This window comes from Callithrix jacchus, chromosome 14, assembly GCF_049354715.1.
Source record: "Callithrix jacchus isolate 240 chromosome 14, calJac240_pri, whole genome shotgun sequence".
Classification (NCBI taxonomy): Eukaryota; Metazoa; Chordata; class Mammalia; order Primates; family Cebidae; genus Callithrix; species Callithrix jacchus.
This window is the reverse complement of record NC_133515.1, coordinates 32,814,102-32,837,886: the sequence shown is the minus strand read 5'-3', so window position 1 is coordinate 32,837,886 and position 23,785 is coordinate 32,814,102. Positions and strand designations below refer to the sequence as shown.

Below are 23,785 nucleotides of genomic sequence, written 5' to 3'. Positions count from 1 at the left end.
CATCTCCGTACACACATTCCTGATTAAGCTTTGAGACTGTATTAAATTGTGCCACTTTTTCCTCTAAATGTGAAGAGAAGCCTTTGCCTCATTATTTCTATTCACAATCATTTACAGATAAGAGTCCTTACAATGAGCTCCCCATCCACCCCCCACCCCCCACACACAACACCTTGTGCCAACTTGTCTGGAGAGAGTCTGACCTGGAGAGGGTCAGCTGGTCATCTGTTTAAACAAAATCCTTAAGATGGCTGAGAAAGCCTGCGGGAAGTGAGTGTGGGTAAGCCTTCCTTCTTGACAAAGATGCCCAGGGTGATCAGAGGGAGAGTCAAATGTGAGTCTCCAGCTCTGCTCTTTGAATTCCTATCATTTCTGCCTCTAAGAAACTCAAAATCAGTGGGCATTATCTGTAGTGGCGCTTACTTTGATAGAAATGAGGGTGGATTACCAGAGCCTGGGTAGACAGACTGGACAAGTAACTGGATTGGTCCTTAGCATCTAAGCTGAAGAGACCAACCAATGGAATCAAAGTCACCAAAGACTGGTGGTACTTTTCAGGAAAAGTCATATGAACAGGGGCATGAATCATTCCATTTTGTATTCATCTGAGCTGTGCCCTGGTCATTCATCTCTGAGATGTATCATTTAATTGGAAGGAACACAAATCTGAAATGTCCTAGACATCACATGCTGTCTTAGGAGTTAGAAGAGACATTAGAAAATCAACCCGCTTAATTTTGCACGTGACAAAAGTGAGGCCAAGAGACATCACAGTTTATCCAAGGTCATACAGCTTGTAACTGGCACAGATGCACAGATGGTTTTCTTTCTTTCTTCTTCTTCTTTTTTTTTAACTATTCCTCCTCAAAGTACAATTTATGTATTTGCCATTCTTGATGGTTCCCTCTCTGTCACTCTTGTTACTTACCTAATTCTGGATCTGGCATTTGCAGGTTTCATCCTGGCACCTCCAAGGTGCTGCGGAACGCTTTAACAGACAGACAAATTCACCATCAAGTGGTTTCACCTCTTGCCAAGACAATTATTCCTGACAGCAGGCCAGCTGATTGAGCCGTAAAAGCTAAAGGGTTGGGAGGTGGGGGAGGGGTGTTGAGCAGGCACAGGCAGGGTTAAACAGCGGCCAGCCATTCAGCGAGAACTGTGAGTACACACCACCCAATCCCCAGGGCTGCTGGGGGAAAAAATCCTCCTAATGCAGGCTGCTTGGCAAAGTGGTGACAGAGGCTGCCAAATGGGCAAGAAGAGGTCCCACTTTGGATGTCACTTGATTTGTGGAGCTGGTACAGAGAGGCAGAAGAGTTGAGTGTTGGCAAGAAAGAAAGGAAATAAAATTAAATTCACTGATTTATATGTGAGTTTTCTTCTAAGTGTGCTACTCAGAACTTAGAGGATGCTCCTAGGCTGTAATTAAAATAAATTATATATATATATATATGTGTGTGTGTGTGTGTGTGTGTGCGTGTGTGCATGCGTGTGTATACACACACACGCACACACTGCCTTTCACATTATTATCCTGCAAATCGTTTCATCTATATGGTATCTTTAAGCCTTTCCCACCTCTAATGTGGCAAGTTTGCATCTTTTCTAGTTTTAAACCCCTTGGCAGAACGGTATACATTAACAGATTGAAATGAGCTTTATTGAAATTTAGCTATTCTAAGTCATCTAAGTTGCAGAATTCCAATTTATTATGTATTTAAAGCATACCAGCACTGATTAAATCAATGCAAATTAGGTTAAATAAGAACAACATGAATCAAATGTTTCAGCAAAGTTGAGTCGAGAAACGACAACTTTTGAGTCACCACAGCAAGTCGATATGTTTTTCACGAGTTTTAATTTCATGCCTCTAAGTGTCCAATGAACTAAAAAAGAAAAAAAAAAGAAAGGAAAGCTCACCTAAAGTCTTCCTGTTTCTCCTGTTTGTTCTCTCGTATCTCTTTACCTTTACCGGTCTCTTGAGAATATCTGATTTACCAGGTTATAATGTAGCTATTATGTGTACTCGATCAGTCTCTTCTTCCAGAGTGACCATATATTTCTGTTGACAAACTTCTTAAATGCTGTATAGTGGAAAAGAGATACTTTATATGCTTTGAAAATACCCTTGACATTTTCCATGTTTGGGGAAGGAACCTGAACTCATCTAGCTGAACTGCTAAAGCTGCAAGTCTAGTACTAATAGTTGGGCATCAAGAATACCATCCCAAGCCATCGTGCCAATGTGAGGCCAGACCTCCAGTTTGGGGTAAGAAAAAACAAGAATCTTGAAAATATGGATTCAGCAAATGGGAAGGAAGTCTGAGGTACATAAGTTATAAATCTGATGACCAAACATAATCTGGAACTAAGGGGAGGTAGAAGAGAGAAGCTGGTGGAGCAAACTTGGTGTAGTTGGAGAGGCCAGAAGCAAAGCTTGATGGAGGGAAGAGTCAATTAATTCCTTTTCTCTTCAACCTTGTAAATAAGTCTTTGCCTAATAAGCCCTCCTGTTTTTCTAGGTACTCTATGTTATGTCATGGAGTGGGGGAGGCACATACAATTTCTTTTTTGGTATGTCATTACCTCCCCTATTTCATCTCAACATTTCCAATTCATTTTAATCAGAATAATTTTTGAACAAAGAGCTACAAGTGCAAAAATTCTGAAATGAATCTGCATTCTGGAGATTGGCTTTCCATTAGTAGTCTTTGTCAATTTTCAAGGAAGGAAATTTGAGCGATTATTTTAATGTTCTGTCACTGCTAGCACCAGCCTGGACCTTGGTCTTTATGCTCTTGTCTTCGATTTTCAGTGGCAGTGAACCATGGCTTTTCTTTAAAAGGAAACCTTTAGAAGAACTGGGGGAGAGTGGGAGTCACAATTTCAAAAAGAGAGAATTAACTTGTTGTTTCTGTGGGCACATACCATACAGCTGGCATTTTACAGAACGCCTCAAGAGATGCATGGAGAGCCCGAGGTTGGGGGTCCCAAAGCTATTCTCAGGAGATCCACTTAGGAGAAACAAATTAGAAAGAGAGATCATTCTATTTATCAAACTTTATCCAACTTTTAAAACAAAGTGGTAACATGGATAGCAATAAGAAACTGACTGTCATGTTCTATGAATGAGGAGAATCACTTGAACCTAGGAAAGGGAGGGCACAGTGAGCCGAGATCATGCCACTGCACTCCAGTTTGGGCGACAGAGCAAGACTGTGTCTAAAAACAAAAAGAAAAGAAAATTCACCAGGCCTTTCCTGCCCTCCTCACAGGTTTTCTCTATATTGGCATATGCTCTGATCATACCATGTTATGCTTACCTGTTGTTTTACATTCTCTCCATCTTTACTTACCTTCATTCTGACTATCCTTCCAGGGTGATGACAAATCTCCTCTGTGATTTCTTCGTTGACTCCCAGGCCCCTGCCCCATATAAAGCAACCCCTTCTTCTTCTGAACTTCATTAGCAGCTTACCTATATCAGTCTTGTGATTCTGTTCACTTTATGTGAATGTGGCAATAATTTCTAATTATAGTATTTTAAAACTGAAAGGGACATTAAACATCTTGGAAATGACAATTAAAAAGACCTTATTGGGATTCCTGCTTTGCCACTTTTTAATCGATGTAACCCTATATACAAGTCACTTCTGGGTCAGTGAAATAGGGCTAAGGATAGCTATATTAGAGGATACCTGGGGGAATTAAATGAGATCATGTATATTAGAGTTTGGCACTCAAAAGTGTAGGCCTGGGACCACAACCTTGGAGTTGTTAGAGATGTAGACTCTCAGGCCTCTCCCCGGACCCATAGAATCAAATCTGCATTTAACCATTAGTCCCAGGTAATTCATTATATTTTAGATGCATTACTGGAATATTCACAAATTTTAACCTGAAATAAAAACCCACATATCATTGATTCACTAGTTTTATAATTGAGAAACTGAAAGAGGAAGAAATATTAAGTGATTGCCCACCTTTGGTAGTGAAATTGGGTCCAAAAAAAAAAAAAAACAAAACTTTCTGAATAATGTGTTCTCTCTCCTACTAGATTTTAAACACTTAGATTGCAAAGTTTATGTATATCACAGGCCTGAGCACTTAGCAAGGCTCTTAAAGTTTCATTTTGTAATTAGTACAGCAGGTGGTGTAGAACCTTGATAGGTGCTAGCTTTGGGTATCTTTCAGCTGTTTTCTTTCCATATTGTCCTAGGAGATAATGGTGCTCTGACATCTGGCATAAGACTTTGATTGCAGTCTTCCAAGGCAGGCAGAGTTGCATGGCGATTGTTCCCATGGGGCAGCCCAACATGTTGCCCCTTCACATATATAAGTTTGGAAGTCAAGACAGCAGGGACAAGGGAGGGGAGGTAAGTTGGAGGTGCATATGGTTGTCCTTCTGGGAAAAGCTTTGATGTTAACAGAGTTCGCTTACATTACTCCTCAGTTTACTTATCACTACCAGTCTGCTACTATAGCATGTGCGTATTTCTCATGGATACTTTATTTTGAAAAATGTAATGGAAAAACACAGAAGGGACAAAAATTAAATGAAGGTGAAGTCACCTAAAATTCAATCACCAGAGATAAACATTAAATTTCAAGTATACATTCTTTTAGAATTTGTCTGCTCTTATTTATTAATTAGGTTGTTTCTGGGTTTTGTTTTGGTTTGGTTTTGAGATGGAGTCTCGCTCTGTCACCCAGGCTGGAGTGCAATGATCCAATCTCGGCTAACAGCAATCTCCGCTCCCTGGATTCAAGTGATTCTCCTGCCTCAGCCTCCTGAGTAGCTGGGATTACAGGTGTGTGCCACCATGCCTGGCTAATTTTTTTGTATTTTTAGTAGAGACGAGACTTCTGCATGTTGGTCAGAATGGTCTCAAACTCCTGACCTCATGATCCACCCACCTCAGCCTCCCAAAGTGCTGGGATTACAGGCGTGAGCCACTGAGGCTGGGCTGTTTCTGGTTTTAGTCATTATAAAATATACTGTGGTTAATATCCTTATACCTCTGAACATATGAGTGCCCATGTCTTTAAATGTTTATTCTAGAAGTGGAATTGGTGTTCAAAGGATGAGGACTTTAAAAAACTATTAACACATAATGCCAAATTGTTGTCCTGAAAGTTTTTTACTTTTCATCCTCAATAGCTCTTTGCTGCTTTCTCTTTGCCTTGAGAACCCCATGACACCATAGATTAAAACACATTTTGGGCCCCTCTCCTTCATCTGGCTCTGGCCCCAACTGGTATTTCTGTCTGCCTTTGTTCATGATACCTAGGAACCATCCTTCCTCCTCACAGCCATCTTCTCATTCCATGCTGCGGAGGCAATTCCCACTTCAGAAAGAGGGCTGGCTTGGGGCCTTCAAGATTCCTTCAGGGTGTTTATGAGAATTTAATTCCTGTATCTTATTAAGTAGCTGGCCAGCCAAATTATTTTCAAAAAGTTGTTAATGTCTGAAATGGTTTAATCCAGCATTGCTTAAAATGTTCTATGGGGGTAAAAGTATTTAAATGCATTCGTGAAATGCACAAGGCTTTGTTCTGTTGTTTGTGATTCACACTCATAAGAAATCTCAATCTTGCAGTCTCTGTTGTAAGAAATCTTGTTTTTCATGGTTTCAGCCATTTATTTGGGATTTCTATTAACACAAAACCAGAGTTTTGAAAACTTATTTAATTGTAGTTTATAGGTGCATTGGACTTTAAACTGGCTATCACCTTACCAAGAAATGATTCCAAGGTTCAGATTTCGAGCATTATAGAAGACTGGTGGTGCAGGAACCTGTTTTATGTCATAGTTTTTATTATAGGTTGTCTATTTTTATCAACCTAGACAACTAAAGTTCCTCTACTTGATATTAGCAAATCTCACCTTCTTATCCTAGCCATAAATAAAGGAAACAATTTCATTCTATAGTAAGTTCTGTCTCTGATATTCCTTGACACTTAATTATCTTGTTTTATAGAATTTTACAGATGTTGGAAATTGTGTCCTCACAGATAAAATGAAACTCTTTAAGAACAGACATATTACTTTCTCTGCTTTTTGGACCTTCTAATATCTACCTTTAAAAGGAATGAGAAGATCAGATACGAGAGACCATATAGAGAGAGATTAGAATTGCCACCTAGCACTAGTAAACATGTTCCCTTTTCTCTTAATGCAGTCTGCACAGTTCTGGGTTTATAAACACTCTCACTGAAATGAGTTCACTAACTAGTTTGAATGCTCGCCTAATCAATAGCCTATGGAATTGAAATATAAAAACCTCTATATTACATTGACATATAGGCACAAGCTATTAACCCAGCAAAGCTGAACCTTTTCAAGTCACGCAGATGAGTGCCATTTTGGGTGGCCTCCTGTGACATATCTATTCGTTGCAGAAAATCCTCTACCACCCGTAAGCAACAGGTCTTCGGTGGTAAACTAACCTGCCTAGTTAGATCCACTTATCTCTTCATTCAAGATGTCTCTCATTCTCAGAAACCACTTTTTAATCTCTGACAAGAATCTTGAAAATGGCTTTTTAATTATTTAACATGTGCGTTTGCTGTTTTTCTTATATTTTTGTTTGTTTTAAGTCAGATGGAAGTTTACCCAGTGAGAGGCAGAGTTCGATAAAATGTGGTCCCTGCCCTGTGTTTGCAGTTCTGCAGTGGAGGTGATGAGTAACAAGCTAATATCATTCATGCTATGGCAGAGACATCAACAAGAGCTGTGGTTGGAGATATTTCTCTAGCTAATTGAGCAAATCCAGGTAGTGGAAAGGAAGATGAGCTGACCATATGGATGGATGGAGGAAGCCACTCTAGTCAGTAGGCAAAGTTTGTGAGAAAAAAAAAAAGCTTTCGAGATGCATACCGTGTCTGGAGCACAGGTAGGCAGGAGAAGGGGGTCAGAAAAGATGAGATCAGAGTGTGAATTTAGAGCCAGATTGGAAAGACTCTCAACTTGAAATATGATTTCCAAAATGTGAGTGCAAGGAATATAATTCTGATGACTTCCTTGAACATGAATGGAGGAGAAAGGATACCAAAAGCAATGAGAGCAGTTGGGTGACTACCATATCTTCCCAAGTGAGATACTGTGCAGGCTATGTTCATGTTACAAATGGGCAGGGCAGGCCAGGTGCAATAATAGTTTTGCAGCGGATTGACAAACTTTTAAATGGTACTCTTTCTAAGAAAGAGTATTTCGATAGAATGGCTTGCTTTAGGGGAGAAGGGAGGCATAGAAGAGTGGGATGTAAAAGCCAGCTAAGCTCACACTTGGCACCAGGAGTGAGCAGTTGCAGATCTCAACAGACATTACAGCTGGATATACAGATCAGGGAGACCTTGGAATGTGCTTGGTGGTTACAGTGGTGGCAGTAGATGCAAATTCCAGAAAGAAAGATTAGAATCGTAGCTGATACACATTCAAAAGTTTCCACAGGCCAATAAGGTAATGTCAGGGGTAGCAGCTAGGTGAGGAATGACAGGACCTTGGGTTAACTACAAAGTGCATATTTTGATTAAATACATTCTCATTCTAATGTATTACAACTGAATTTTGTTAGTGAGCAAATTATTTTGTAGACTGTATTCAGCTTAAGGAATATCAGTTTGCAGAGCCTCTAGTGATGATTCTCAGCAAGGAGGAATAACACGGAGGGGAAGAAGTAGAGATCACCTCAATAGGAGGGACAGTTTAGTAAAGTTAGAAACACTGCCCTAGTCCATGGAAAGCAGCCTTTAATAATATAGGTATGGCCAAGGGACTGTCATTAATATGAGTTTCATGTGGCTGTGGAAAAGGTAAAATATGGTTGAGACTGATACTTTTGGAGAGAACATCGGATATTCAAGTTCACCAACACTGGGGGAGAAAGCCTGACCATAAGTGAACCTCGAAGGAAATGTGTAAGGACGATACTGTCTACCTAATGGCTCTATGTCAATGACTATCTGATGTTGAGTGTATCATTTCTGAAGAGAGTTTGTCTTTAGCATATCACATCAATGTAAGATTATTCCTTTGTAGATAGATCTTATATTCCCTCCTCAAACGTGGAATAAGGTGAGGGCTGGAGGTCATGTCCTTCAGTGGTAAATCTATATTTGCATTTTAGCAAAAGAATTTGAGACATCTGATAACACTGTGAAAAGCATTTTCAAGTTTCTGACTTTATATTAGTCTGAAAACTGTTCTGCCATTTAGAAGCTTAATGGACAAGTGACTTAACTTCTAAGCAGAAACACTCAACATAGTAAAATAAAAGAAAAACAAGTTGAATTATAAAAACAGAAAATACTTAAAATGCCATTGCAATAGCTACCTATATCAATTTATATTATGTCAGAGCAAAAATCACATGCTATACATTGAAGAAAAGGAGGAAAATAATCATAAGCACAAATTGCATTGTGCACCACTAACTCAGACTTTTAACTGTTCCTTCTTTAGATATCTGTTCCTACTTTAGGGGCTGCATAAAAAGCAAATTCAAAATGAAAAAGACAGCAACAAACATCCCAAAACATGGCAATTTAAGCAACAATTATTTTATTTAGTTTCTGGCAATGTGCGTTGGCTGAGTATATCTTCTGTGTGGATCAGGTTGACTGAAAACTGCTGCGTTCGCTCAAGTGTCCATGATCAACTGGAAAATTAGTGGAAGACTGGCCAATCCAGGATGGCTTTACTCACAGGTATGGCGATCGGCAGCCTATTGGCTGGGACTCAACTGACTTTAGGTTAGGGTACCTGAGTTCACTCCCGTGTGTTATCTCTTCCTTCAGTAAGCTAACCCTGGTGCAATCAAGTGGTGATTGAAACATTCCAGGAGCAACAAAGGAGAAGTCCCAGTGCGCAAATACTTTTCAAGTCTTACCATATGGAAAATTGCTGTTTGTTAACTAAAGTCAATCACATGGTCAGCCTGAATCAAGGAGTGGAGAAATAGACTCCATCTCTTGATGGGACAGGGAGAATTTATAGTTGTTTTTCGCAGAATAAGTACAGCAGCAGTGGCTTAATATGATTACAACTGTAAGTATGAAATGCTCTAAAGTGATTTTTATTTCTCAAGCCATATAACCCTAACAGCATCATCCATAAGCACTGAGGATCAGCAGTGCAGGTATCATCTATAGCTTGTTAGAAATGCAGAATCTCAGGCCCCACCTAAGACCTACTGTAACAAATCAGAATCTACATTTTTACAAGATCTCCAAGTGATTCATAAGCCCTCTAAGGTTTTAGAAGCACTGTATCTTTTTGCTGTTTCTCATAATTCCCTTTCTTAGAATTGCTATGTTCTCTTGTTGAGTGATAGATCTTTGATTTTTAAAGGTGCCAGAACTGTTTCCTTCTGCACAATTGAAACAGAACAAACACAGGTTTATACAGTAAAACAGGTTGCTTCACAGCATGAATAGCTAGAGAGAGAGGATATAACATTTTTATGCTCAACTGTCCTGTGCCTTTTTTAAAAATAGAAATTTAAAAATTAAGATAACAGTACATATTTTAAAATATTGTATTTAACCAGGCAGCACCATTCAGATATTAGAGTGATTTTTAAAGAAGTAGAAACAGCTAGGCACATACTGAAACTGACCTTTTACATTTCTGAACCGTTACTTAACCAGACCTTGATTTTCTGAAGGTTCAAAGATTGGTTCTCCAATCTTTAGTCCACAGTTTAAATATCTCTAGAATGTATTTGAGTCTCAGGGTACTCTTTAAGCTGTTACACAGTTGGCCAGGCATGGTGGCTCATGCCTGTAATCCCAGCACTTTGGGAGGTCAAGGCAGGCAGGTCACCTGAGGTTGGGAGTTCAAGACCAGCTTGGCCAACATGGAGAAAATCCATCTCTACTGCAAGTACAAAATTAGCTGGGTATGGTGGTACATGCCCGTAATCCCAGCTACTCAGGAGACTGAGGCAGGAGAATAGCTTGAATCTGGGAGGTGGAGATTGTGCTGAGCCAAGATTGTGCCACTGCACTCCAGCCTGGGCAACAAGAGCAAAACTCTGTCTTAAAAAAAAAAAAAAAGATTTTATGTATTAATAAGACCAGCACAGCACAATTTAATCATCTGGCATGTGCTGGCTGCTGGTTTCCCCTAGTTTGCCTTTTACCTTAAGTTTGAGCAGAAAGAGAGAGGAAAAGAAATTTTGCATTAACATCAAATGCTGTTGTTTTCTGTGATGTTTGCTTGCCATGTTCTCTTATTAAAATGGGATAACTTCTTTGAAGCTATAACTGATGTTCTTTTAACTGTATATGCTTTGAGGGCCTGTTCTTGTCAATCAATAGTTAACAAATATCTCTTGAGTGCTTAACATATGCAGGCATATTCTAGGTCTGGGGATACAGTGGGGAACAAAACTGAGCAACTTTGTAAGCAAATAGATTAATAAGATAATTTTAGGTACTGATAAAGGGAAAATTAAATAGGATCATGTGGAAGAGAGAAATTGAAGGACAGGACCTGCTTTACCTATGGTTAGGCAAGTCTTCCTTGAGGTGGTGGTATTTGAGTTGAAACCTGAATAACGAGCAAGGGGCAGTGTTTAAAGTGCCATGAGATATACATACCAAGCAGAGAGAACAGAGGGTGTCAAGGCCTGGAGACTAAGACAAATCTGGTCCAAGAGACTATAAAATGGTTAGTATGCCCAAGTGAGTGAGAGGGGAATGAAGAGATGGGAAGGAGAATTTTGAACACAAATGCTTTTTAAAGAATCCCTGCACATTTTTATAAATGTTAACAAACATTCACCAGCATCCTCATAACCTCTACCAGACCTTATAAAGTGATTGATTACCCTGTCTTAGGCACTAAATTAAAGCACTTTAATATATTAATTCCATTTATTTACCCAAATTCTATGAAATCCTACCACTTTTGGAATATGCAAAAGGAAATCAAGCCACAGTAAACTTAAGCTACTTGCCTTAACGCAGCTGGTGTTGATGATATAAAGCAATTTTTCTGCATCCCCTAGAACTTTGTATGGAACAATTAAGAGGGCTGGATACCAATCAACTTTTTGACTCAGTAAAAGCCAAGCTTAACTCTTTTAAAACTTCCTTCCCCCTAGGTTTAGACCCAGCAAGAGGCAGGATGGGACAATTCAAACTTTCCTCCTGGATTCCCACTTCTCTCTGCCCCCTTCTGCCATCTGTTGCTGTTTGTGTAGAAAAAGAACAGAACAGAATACCGACAACCACACACATTCAGAAATCTCGTTTTGTATGTGGGAGTCTGGCTTCATTAACAAGTTTCTCAAACTCTCCCTACACTACAACACCCAGCTAAACATAACTCATTGAAGTCATGGGAATAGGCGACGATCAGCTTCATGATGCCCAGATGTACTGCAGTGTCCAGATGCATCATCTGCTACTTCCTAGTAAGCATCTTCTGCTTCAAGCAGGTTGTTTTTCTCAAGAACCTCTAAGTAAATAAGGCGTATTTCAGTATTCTCTACCCTCTGCATTGTCACTCTGATTCTGACTCCTGTTAATTTCCACCTTCTTTCTAAGGGTTCCCATTCTCACTCCGGACTATTCCCCTGTCCACCCACAAATCTGTATGTCCACATACTCACCCATCCATTTCTCAGTCATGTAGTGGGTACTTACTCTGTTTTCTTCACTGTGCTAAGTGCTAAGGTATACAAACTATTTTAGATAATAGTTCATTCTTTGAAGAGTTCACTCACTAATACAAGAATCATACTCCCAGAAGTCCATATTAATCCCCTCCTTCTTTGAGGTGTTACTTACCTAAAATTAAGAGAGCAATTTAAGTAAATTTAAATTTACTGTCTTAAATTGCTCTGTATTTGTTTCTGTGTACCCTTCCTCCCCTGTTTTCCTTTGTATCTTCTAGGTTGAAATTTCTTAAGAGCAAAGTCCAGGTTATATTTCTGGTGCAGCGAAGATAGATTTGGGATATTTATGGTTAGGTTTGGGTTTTGCCACTTACTAGTAATTTGGGGTGTAAACTCCTTCTCTACATATAGAATGGGAGTTGGGTTTGAGAATTTCTAAGATTCCTTTGAGCTCTGACGTTCATGGATTTGTGGATTCTAAAATACCTAGCAAGGTCTGAAAAGTGAAGGGAACATGCAATACAAAACTTGTTCCAAAGGCATTTATTTTTAGCCTATTTACGTGGTGGGTGGCTTTCTAACTGAAATGTAACGTTGTCCCTGGCTTATAGAATGAGACAGAGTAAATTGAAAAACAAACTATTGGCGGGGTGTGGTGGCTCAAGCCTGTAATCCCAGCATTTTGGGAGGCCGAGGCGGGTGGATCACGAGGTCATGAGATCAAGACCATCTCGGTCAACATGGTGAAACCCCGTCTCTACTAAAAATACACACACACACACACACACACAAATTAGCTGGGCATGGTGGCGCGTGCCTATAATCCCAGCTACTCAGGAGACTGAGGCAGGAGAATTGCCTGAACCCAGGAGGCGGAGGTTGCGGAGAGCTGAGATCGTGCCATTGCACTCCAGCCTGGGTAACAAGACTGAAACTCTGTCTCAAAAAAATAAAAAAATAAAAAGTAAAAACAAACTGTTGAAAAATCAGATTGGTCCTTCCTTGTGAAGTTGGGCCTTTAAACAGAGTCTTAGGTTACGATTCTTTCCAAGACCATAGGGCAATATAGACAAGAGATCCAGTCCCTTAGTAAGCCACTTCTCTATTTCTGCCTTCTTGGGGTGCTACACCTTACATAGACAGTCAACACTGGCAGTATCAGAATATTCCTAGAAGAGGTTTCAGTTTATGCTGGAACAATCCATAACTGGTGATTTAAAAAAGATACAATGCTGGGGGTTTATCTCTGTGCTTTAGAAGGTTTTATCAAAGGGAGAATCTCACCCTTTATCAAGCCCCATCACAGATGAGAGCCTGGCCTGATTGCAGCTCTATTTAAATGGTCCTCTTGAGTTCCTTGACCATATGCGCAGGTTAACTATGTTCAGATAGTAATAACCCTAAACTGGAAAGTACTCATTTTAGAAAAATACAATTTTCCAAAAGAATTTAAATTCATTGACTAATTTCAATATAATTGATATTTGAAGGATGACTACCAATTTGGAATATAATTACCTAGCAAGGGCTGATATATACCAACCAGTTTTGTTGTTGTTATTCTAAAAAATGAAATAATTGTTCAACAAAATGAGACTGGCATATTGCCAAACTGGCCACATCTCCACACCTAAACAGGATTTGTTTCATTACATAATATGGTGAACAGTATATCTCTCCTATAGTTGTTGTGAACATTGCAAAGGCTTTAGAAATCTTTTTGAGTTCCAAGTATACCGCTCAGGATATTATTCAACCAACATGGAGAACAAAGTGCTGTTTACTTTGATGGTTTTGCTCTTTCAAAATCTACAAGGGCCAAAAATGAAAAGCAATACTTTGTGACTTCGGTGATGTGAATCTAGCGAGACTGTATCTGGGTCTCCAGTTCCACAATGCCGCTTTTCACTCTGATTCTATTCCCACCTAGTGCCCCGTCCCAGCTGTAATAAGAATTCTTGATTTACAAAGTAAACTAGATGGCATTTACCACCCACCTCAATGAAGTGGTGTCAGGAGGGTTATAATAAGACATATTCAAAAGTCCTCCAGAAATAGTTGATGTTCTGTATAAAGACGGTAGCCATTCATGGACTGAGCCTTTCTGTAAAAGTGAGAGTGTCTCTTCCTGCAGCCTGCTGGTAGGAAATGAGGCAAGGTTTTTTATCCAACTATTTTGGGAGCAGATAAGAGAGGAACGGAATGCTATAAAGTAATAATAAGAATGTCACAGAATAATCTTGTTCTGATTCTGACATTTAGCCATTGCCTTCATTCTGGACATTATTTTTCATCCATGTAATATTTTTGAACAACTCAAAAATAAATGTAAAGTTATGGTTAGAACCTAAATTTCTTCATCTGTAAATGGGATTAGTCTTGCCTTATAGAACAACTTTTAAGAAAATAAGCATGAGATGATACATATGCAGTTGGTTTCACAGGTACATTCTATAGCTGTGAGATATTTTTATTGTTTTTGTCACTTTTGTAAGGACGACTATTAAATCAGTAGATCTGCTTATAGCGTTGCCATTTCTCCCTCTCTTTGGCCAAATAACCGCATTTCCCCAGAGTGGGATCTATATTAGAAAAAGCCTTAATGTTTAACCCACCTCTGCTTTTCTCCTGTAACTTCAGCACCTCTTGTACCTATCTCTAGGACTGAGGCTTCACTTTCTCTATATTGTGACATAATTAGCTGCTTGGCTTACAGAGTAATTGGACGAGGAACAGACCATTTGGACTCACCCCTCTCCCCCTGCCAATGATTGCTATGTGGAGATATAACCCCTACTTTCATTTCTTATTAAATATCAAGTGTGGAATGAAGAGGGGCAACCTTAAAAATTTACTTGATTAGACTTAGACTTAATTATTAATATTAGACTTAAGAATGATTAATATCTTGCCACTTTAGCATTATGATTTTTAAAGTAAATCACAGATCTCATATTTTACCTCTGAATATTTTATGTATATACTTTAAAAAGCTTTTTTTTACATAACCACAATGCTGCTACTGCAGCCTAGCAAATTGATGACAATTATTTAATGTTATCTAATATATAGTCCATATTTAGATGTGTCTAGTTATTCCTCAATTTTTAAAAGTTGAATGAGTTTTAATGTGTATCCAAAATGTGTCTCTGCATTTCATTAGGGCAGATGTCTTTAAGGGAGGCAGAGGAGAAGAATAACTATAGATATTCGGTTAAGCATCAGTCCACCATAGCTTGCCAGTATTCATGTTTGTTCACATATGCGAATATTTATTAAAGTTTTTAAAATATGCTAGATGGCACAGATATTTGGATCTAACTTTATTGACATGATGTTTTCTAACATGCTTGCATGTAAAAATGACTGAAAGAAATAAGAAAAGTGTATAATGAATATAACATGGAAGAACTTGATAACCTTCAAGTAAATATTTAGTGTACAGATTATAACAGAAAGGCCTCCTGGAGAAAAGGAAATCTGAGAGGCTTTGGAGGTTTCATTGAGAGGGTGTGGAGATTTCCTATGGGGGGAGATAGCACTGGGAAAAGAGTATTAAGATCCAGGCTTCACTGGTAATGAGGAGGTTCTGGATGAGGCCTAACTGGTAAAAACAGAAGTACTCCTAGTACAGTGCATATTGAGCAGATTACAGATGCTGGCAGAAGTGTACATTGCAATGAAGTGAAAGAAGTATGTCAGAGCCACTGATTTGTCTTGAGTATGTTATTTCTTTATTGAACAGCATATTTTAAAATAATTTGTGGTGTATAAGTTCATATAATGTATGCAAATGAACTACAACCAGGAAAATTGTGGGATAAATCTTTTTTTTAAGCCTATGATGGTGTGCTTAAACAATCTGTCTTTTCTCATATATCAAAAGTTATGTATTCTACAATCAGTGAATTGTGGCAAGGTTTAGTTTTGTGAATGTATGCATGCATGCACTTGTGGGCTCTGATGAATGATAAATGCTAAATCACCAGTAGCCGGAAATATTAATGTAAGTTTAGTCTTCACTGCGACTATATTTAATCGATACCTTATTTCTGCTAACATGTGCAAGGCTGGCTCAGGCATGGTAGGTAATCTATACTATAGGAAAAGCTGTAGCCCTTCTGAAGATTCTATTTTATTTATTTATTTTAAAAAGATGTATTAGGCTTCAAGGTAGAGTGGTTTATCCTCCTGCTGAGGAAGCAGCAACAGAACAAAACATGATTTTAAAGGTGGGTGTATTTTTTAAGATGAGGTTTGAGGCATTCCTGGTAGCTGTAGCATTTCATAGAACTACTTTATCAAAACATTTAACTCATTTTTTTTTCTTTCTAGAGAGCAAATTACCATCTGATAAGCATGTTTAATTTTCTTCTTTCTAGTCTACTATCAGGCTTTTATTAGTTGGAGCCACTAAATCAAACTCAGTAAAGGTCATTGTCAATAAAATGTCCAGTGATTAAAACTAAGTAATACAGTGGCTTCGCTAAGCTTGAAAACAGACGGATGAATGGGTAGAGGTGTGCTGAACTGGAGAGAAATTGTGCCTTCCGCAGCTCAGTCTGCACGGAGCCACTTCCCTGAAAGCCAGTGAACCTATTTACCATTGTCATAGTAACACACAATTTGGGCCCACGTAGACTTGATCCCGAGAGGCAATTGTTCCCTTGCCTGGGCGGCTGCGCTCCCTGCGGGGCTGGCTGCCTTCCGCCCCCGGGCTTCTGCAGCTCTGGGACTGCGCACAGCGGCGGCGGAGGCCGTGGGGCCCCACTCGCCAGCCTGGCCCGGGCGCAGATGCGCTGCCTCAGCCGCTGCCCCGCCGCCGCGTGCGTTGCCATGACGATCGGAAACGCGTGTCTGGAGAGATGGGTGCCGGTATCGCTTTGTCCGTTATCCAAAACCCAGTCACTGTTGCTAGTTCCTCATGTCTTCTCACTCGGTGTCACTCGGGGCCATACTCCAAAATCACCCAGGGCCACCTCCACATCCAAAATTGTGTGGGCCAGGCGGGGCTATTTCCCTAACCAGTATCATGGGCAAAGAAGAACGCCGCCTTTTTTTTTTTTTTTTGAGACGGAGTTTCGCTCTTGTTACCCAGGCTGGAGTGCAATGGCGCGATCTCGGCTCACCGCAACCTCGGCCTCCCGGGTTCAGGCAATTCTCCTGCCTCAGCCTCCTGAGTAGCTGGGATTACAGGCACGCACCACCATGCCCAGCTAATTTTTTGTATTTTTAGTAGAGACGGCGTTTCACCATGTTGACCAGGATGGTCTCGATCTCTTGACCTCGTGATCCACCCGCCTCGGCCTCCCAAAGTGCTCGGATTACAGGCGTGAGCCACCGCGCCTGGCCAACACCGCCTTCTTATGCAGTTCCTTTTGTAGCCCACCGCTTGCCATTCCAGGCATCACTGAAAGTTATACAATTTGGGAACAGGCAAAAGGGGGAAAGGCTGTTAACCAGAGGGATGTCTGGTTCTTGAAGATGAGCCACCTTCTTGAAGAGAAGTGCATGCCCTGTGGTGGTCCTCCAGGTGCCCTGTCTCTGAGGTGTGACCAGGGTCAGTGCTGGCACCGGCTCTGTCACTGCACACTGGTCTCACCTTTCTTCTCTTCTCCTTTTGATGCAGCTCAGCGGGGCTCCCAAATCACAGCACACAGCATCCCCTGGCGAGAGCTTTTGGTTTTGACTTGTTGGACTAGGGTTAGAACCCAACCCAGTATACTCCAAGCTTCTGATGTAACAGGGCTCCGAACAGGCCTGGGAATCTGCATTTTGAGGTGGTCTCCCTAGGTGGTTCTGATATGCATCCAGATGTGGGAATCAGTGCCAAGATCTCCTTTCTTTCTTCCTTTTCATTTCTAGATTTTCCTCTTCTCTCTTTCCTCCTTGCGTGCCTGCTGTCCGACACATACAACTCCTCTTTTACTTTCCCATGTATTTCCCTCCCTCTCCCAATGTTTTAAGCATCTGTTGTGTGTCAGGCACTGTGCTAGATGCTTGGAAGTTCATGGTCTCTGCCTCTGTGCAGCCTCTGTGCTCTCTTATTGACCTTCTCTCTTGCTAGCTCGTCTTCCCTTTCTCTCTGTACTTTCATCCTCTCATTTTCTTAATCCCTTTCTTTGTGTTTCTCCTTCTTTTCTTTCTTTTTCTCCTCCTCCTCCTCCTTCTTTTCCTATTAGTGAATCTACATGTATTTTTAGTACCATGAATAACAGGATTTAAAAGGTTCTAGCATCTGCCTGGGTGTCAAGCCATAAGTTCCTCCCATTATAGCTTAGAGGACTCCAAGACCAGTAGGGGTGGGTGGAGCAGAAGGATATTCCACCCTAACTCTTTACAAGGGATTTGCCTTTTCCAGAGCTCAGTATGAAAAAACAAGTCAGGTTACTCTCAGCTAACATTAGAGACATTTCAGTTTTCCTAATGTTTAATGGCCTCTTTAAGCTTCCCTTAAAGCTGCAATTAAAGATTGCCCTCCAGCCAAGAGAAAAGCATGTAAAAATGGGGCTTGCATCAAGAGAGAAGAAAACAAATAACCTCTCTGAATTAATCCTCCCCCTACCCCCCATTATTCAGGCTGCTGTTTTACACAAAGATACTCTTTTGAGCATGAAAACTATGAGTTGTTACAGATTTACCTGTTCCAAAGTTTCAATTAAAGCAATGTGACACATGAGTATAAAGACTGTCAGAACCTCTCCAAAGTTAGGTGATTTGCTTTGCTTTGAAAGAGTCGACAAAGGTGCTCTCTTGGATCCTCGTGGGCTGCTGCTGGCAGCGTGAGGCATTTTCACGAGTCTCAGAGTCGAGTCATAGGCAGTGTCAGGGCATACTGCCTCCACGCTGAGCTCATTTCTTCAGCCTTCCCATGGATTTGAGGTCGAAGGCTGCGATCATCATGACCTCTGATTGTCCCAGGGTTAAGCCCCTACTTAAACTATTAACTAACTTAAAGATTTCATGTACAACACAATCAGCCCACAGCTATTTATTAAAAAGCCTTTTATGTAAAAAGGTTTGGAGGACCCAGGAATTGTGAGAAATTTTTAAAAAGTAAGACGTTAATTCTTGGATGTGGGGGAAACTGAATTCCATGAAAAGAAAACTCAATTCTCAGCTTCAAGTGATTTCCCAGAATGCTTGAAATAAAATACTCCTTTTTCAGCATGACCTTGAGACTCAAAATCATCTGGACCTTCCCCACATCCCTCTCCTCATCTTGCTGTTACTCTCTCACATACTGGTTTTATTCCAGACTCACTCCTTCCTTTGACCTCCCACCCCAAGCCAGACCTGTTTTATGAATGCCCTTCCTCCCATCTTTGCATCCTGTTCATCACTCAAGCTTCACTTTAGGGTTACTGCCTCAGAGAGAACTTCTCTGATCACTCTATCTAAAGAAGGCATCAGATCATTATCATAGCACCTGCTTTCATGTTCTGTCATGGCACATATTACTACTGGATATTATTTTTGTATGTATGTATATTTCTCCCCCTTTCCCACCAAAATATAAACTTCATGAGAATAGGAGTTTTAATGCTTCTGTTCCACCCAGAAAAATGCGAGGCTTTAAACATATATTCAGGAATATAAATGAATGAAAGACTATGTCACGTGTCAGGTCAGGTTTTTCAGACATTGAACACTAGTGTTTCTAGAGGAGGGAAGAATCACTCTAGGCTGAAGGGAACAAGAATTGATTAGAGAGGAGGAGATACCTGACTTGGATGCTGTAGATTGGCAGGATTTATAGCTACAGAAAGAAGGATGATGAGTTTCTTTCAGGTAAGGAAGTATTTGCCAATTAAATGGTCTAATCAATTTTGGCACCAAACCAGATATTCAAATATAGGTGAATCCTTTAACCTCAGTTTCCACTTCTGGTTTTGGAGGTTACTTGCTGTTCTAAATCTGTGGTTCTTAAAGCTGATTTTTGTTTTATTTTTTTTTTCCCCTGATCAGAGAACTTTGTTATGTCACTCACTGCAACAAAAACAGCATCAGAGAAATCAAGTTTAAATAACTGCCTCTTTCTCCACAATATGAGAAGGGGGAAAACATTTTTTCCCTTCACTGGCAAAGAAGATGGTTATGGCTGATTAATCAGGCCATTAGATACAGTTTTGCTGCATTCAGTAGAAGCAATGATGAGAATTTAGCTTGAATATTCATGTTATAAGTGCTACATGAGTTTGGAATGCTTATAGATTTGCAAAATTTGAGAGCTAAAAAGGACCTTAGAGATCATTTAGATTCTACAGCCCATCCTCCATAGCATTTATAATTTTATGGTTTAAAATACCAAGACCCAGAGTAGTAAAGTGATTGGCTTATGGTTATACTGGTAGCTGGTGGGCAAACAGATTACCCCCACCCTTCCGATTCTCAGTCCAGCACTCTTTATATTGAACATAAGTGAGTTTCATGCATTTGGTCATGTTACATAAGCAGAAAGAAAATCTGGAAGCAATGACTAGGCATACTCATAGAAGAAACCCCATCATCATTTTCAAAGTCTCAGTGGTGAAAGTGAGAAATACATATTGAAGGAACTTTCTGGCATTTGAAAGGAAATAAGGCAATATTCATCAGCCTTTCTAAGAGTAGGTAGAGTACAAGTTAGGGAAAGTGGCTGCTATTGTTTTACTATCTCCATATATTTTCAACATTATCCAAAAACTGCCATGCTGAAATAATAACACACTGCTATAATTTTGCATCATTTAACTGGGAGTACACAGTACATGGAGATTTATTATTTTGACTAATGAGTTTAGCTTTGCTCTTGGAAATAGTGTCAAATGTCATTCTTTCCATCCTCCAGCAGATGGCAACTCTAGTCTTCTTGTCATTTTATCTATTTCTATACTCAGAAGATGTTCTCCTTTACCATCCCTGCCCCCCTTTCTTCTCCCCGCGAAGTTCATCTTTATGTACTACTCAGGGTGATATGGGTAAGTGGATCCATCCCTCCGCCTATGGAATCACCTCCATTGGCATCTGACTATGAAGGCCACCTTAAATGTGCCTAGAAATAACAAAATCACAAATTAGCCAAGAGTTCTAATTTTTTCAAAAAAAAAAGAGGGGGAGAAGATAGGGATTCTAAAATAAGATGTACCACAGAAAACTTTCCATTTAAGGGAAAAAAAAATCTTCAAAAGAAACAAAATGTCAATTTATCCAGTTCTAACTTTAAGAGGATGGGTTTGGTTAGATTATCTGAGTTACTGGCTAAAAAAAAGACACCCGGGAGTGAAAGTGTGTGCGATTTCTCATACACTGCGATTTGTGGTCTCTTAGCCGTCTTTTCTCTTCTGTTCACCCTCCCTTTTGCACACTTTCTCTCAGTCACCAAAAGTACTATGCCTAGCCCCCTAATTTATTGGGTTTTAGAAACCTGCTTTCTGTCCCTAGGCGTGTTCCTAAGGCACTGCTGCTGATGACCTTCATTTTCTCTCCTTCAAGTCTTTGCTCCCAGCCCTTCTCTTACCAGCTAGATCCTCATAACTCTTACAGGATTGCAGAAGCTCAAATACAGGCTGCTCTCTGAGTGTAACTCTGAGGGCAGCTATAGGAAATCAACAGAAAATAATAGCTGCTACTCTTTTATTAAAGGAAAAATTAATGGTCACAGGCAGGAGTGAGTCGATTCTGTTACCAATTCCTCATTGTAAGGCTTCCTACAAATCTGCAAACAGATCTCCTGCCTAGAGGCACTTGCTTTTATCAGGAAGGCCTGAGCAGGGACTCAGGAGGGACACAGAATGGGAATGGATTTGGTGGTCTGCAAATGCTGCGCGGAGGGAAATCTTGCTAACTCATCCTTTTCCGGAGAACCTAAGCATTGTGTCTTCCTCAAAGTTGAGGAGCTGTCACCTTGATATACTAAGAACTAGACAGAGGCAGAGCAAGGAAACAGTAACGATAACATACCTCTTATTTAAGACAAAAAAGAGCAAGGTTCGCTTTAGTGAGTATGGGTTTCTTGATTATTACTGTCATCATGTGAAAATATGGGCTGACACTGCAAATACAATCCTTGGAAACAAGGACATGTGGAAATCCAAGTATGTTTTCATTCTCTGACAACCACTAATAAAAGCAGGGGAGCTTACTTCAAACCCATAAATAATTAGCACCCACAATGGAAGTATAAACAGAGCTTTAATTAACTAATTCCCTAATTGTTCTTTTCAGCTATACTCTCTGCACCCCTGCTTCAGCTTTAGGATAACGGATGCCCAAGACTTCCTTCTTTCAACTTTGCAATAATCACTTATCCATTTGCTCAGTGTGGGAAACCATCTGAGCTAGAATTCCTTTCCCTGCTATATGTATAAATGTTTTCCTTTTTAATATTACTTCCTCTGTTTTCCCACAATTCGGATGCCTGGATATGTTTACTTTTTAATATGCATGCCTTATCTGGCATTCACCGTTAGATGCATTTCACAGTTAATATGAAATGGGAAGTGAACAGTGGATAATTCTGGAGTGATGAGGCGAACTCTCTGGATTCTCTATGTTGTTCCTTATGGCAACAAACTCTTTGTCTCTGTCCCCTCGCTCACCCACATTCTAATCTCAGCAATCAGAGAGCAGATGGATTGCTTTTTTGGGTTTTGTCATTATCTGTCTTTGTCAGGGAAGCATGATCAGTTCCTCATTAAAGGGCCAATAACAACTCCTTCTTTTCTCTGACCTGAATGAGGAAGTGACACTGGAAACTTTCATGTGGTGACTTCAAGTTGTATGAGGTAAAAGGGCATGTTTGTGTGTGGCAGGAAAGTGACTGTCCATAAGGGAATGGCTGGGCTGAGGGGCCAGGTCAGAAGACCTGCTGAGCAGGAAGGACAGGGTAGAGGGGAGTAGATTTAGAGCAGTCAGCTGGAGAAGCAGATAGCCCACAGAATTAGTCCTAGTGGCTGGATTGGGTCAGCCCTGATCCTCTTACAAAGACTCTAGACTATTTCCCAAATGACTTTTCTGGTAATGGGCAGCTCTGGCTCACCAAAGTTCATTACAGCTGGAAGTTAAATCAGAGGTTGCTTAGGACTCCTGCCTGTGAGAAGAGCTAAGTAGTGTGTGAGTGAGGGGTGTGTTTGTATCTGTGCATGCTGTGTGTGTTTGTTGACAGTCATGTTTCCATTCTTGACAGGATATGTTCTGAGAAATGGGTTTTCATTGTTGTTTGAACATCATAGAATGAACTTATATAAACCTAGATGGTATTTTTAAATGTATATGCATTTTTTATATGGAAAACTAAATGTCCAAGCACCGTTACTGAATATAAGTCATTCTCTTTACTTGATCTGCAGTGGCAATATCAAGGGCCACATATCAGATTTCTGTATATCTTCCATTACAATCTTACGGGATTATGGTCATATATGCAGTCCATGATTGGCCAAAATGTCCTTATGGAGTGCCATTATAACCGAATATATTTACATGTAAGTTTGTACAATGCAGTTGGCATTCCTTTTGATTACTTTGTATATAACATTTACTAAATGTTTTATACTTTGTATATAACATTTACTAAAAATATATGCAGAAGGTTCCTGAGAGTCATACAAAGTCTGTTGCCCCTTGTCCATGTGATGTGAAGCAGGTATCTGGTGACTTCCTTTCAAGCATTATTTGATAGGTATTTGCTGCGTCATTTGGGTGAATAACCAGCCTGGGGTTCAGGTCATGGTAATATATGCAACAAGGAGATCCTGCTTTAGAGAAGTAATGTTTTGTTTGAGGAAATAAGATATCTGTTATAAACACTTAGAGACGATTCTCATATTATGTAGAAGCAAATGAAAGAGTGTGGTAAACATGGAGATGATAGAGAATGATCCCATTGCACCAGAATACTCTTATTTTCTCTCTCTTAAGGAATGGAAAGGTTGTATAGATTATTTCAGACTTAAAGAATATATAGTTTTGGTCAAAGAGCAGGCACATGAGAGTAAGGAAGTCATCCTATGACATTCCAAGTCACGGAGGATGTAGGGGACAGATTGGCCAGACTGAAATGGAAGGGCTGTGTTAGGATGCAGTGGGAGTAAGGAGAATCCCACCTTAACAAGTCAGGACAGGGTGTGCCTCCAAACACATTGGTACTTCCCTCCTGAGAGCTGAGTGTGTCT

The 23,785-nt window shown here is 40.1% G+C and overlaps 1 protein-coding gene across 15 annotated transcripts in view; it reads left to right on the top strand.

Moving 5' to 3' along the window:
• CTNNA2 (catenin alpha 2) overlaps positions 1-23,785 on the top strand; it is a 1,148,556-nt gene that overhangs the window by 796,100 nt on the left and 328,671 nt on the right. For 3 of the 15 annotated variants that reach the window (XM_078349006.1, XM_078349005.1, XM_078349004.1), the window contains exon 2: positions 8,621-8,712. The exons of the other annotated variants lie outside the window; for them this stretch is intronic. In XM_078349006.1, coding sequence (XP_078205132.1) covers positions 8,656-8,712 — 57 coding nt within the window. In that variant the 5' untranslated portion in view covers positions 8,621-8,655. The remainder of the gene's footprint in view (positions 1-8,620; positions 8,713-23,785) is intronic. 15 annotated transcript variants of the gene reach the window in all.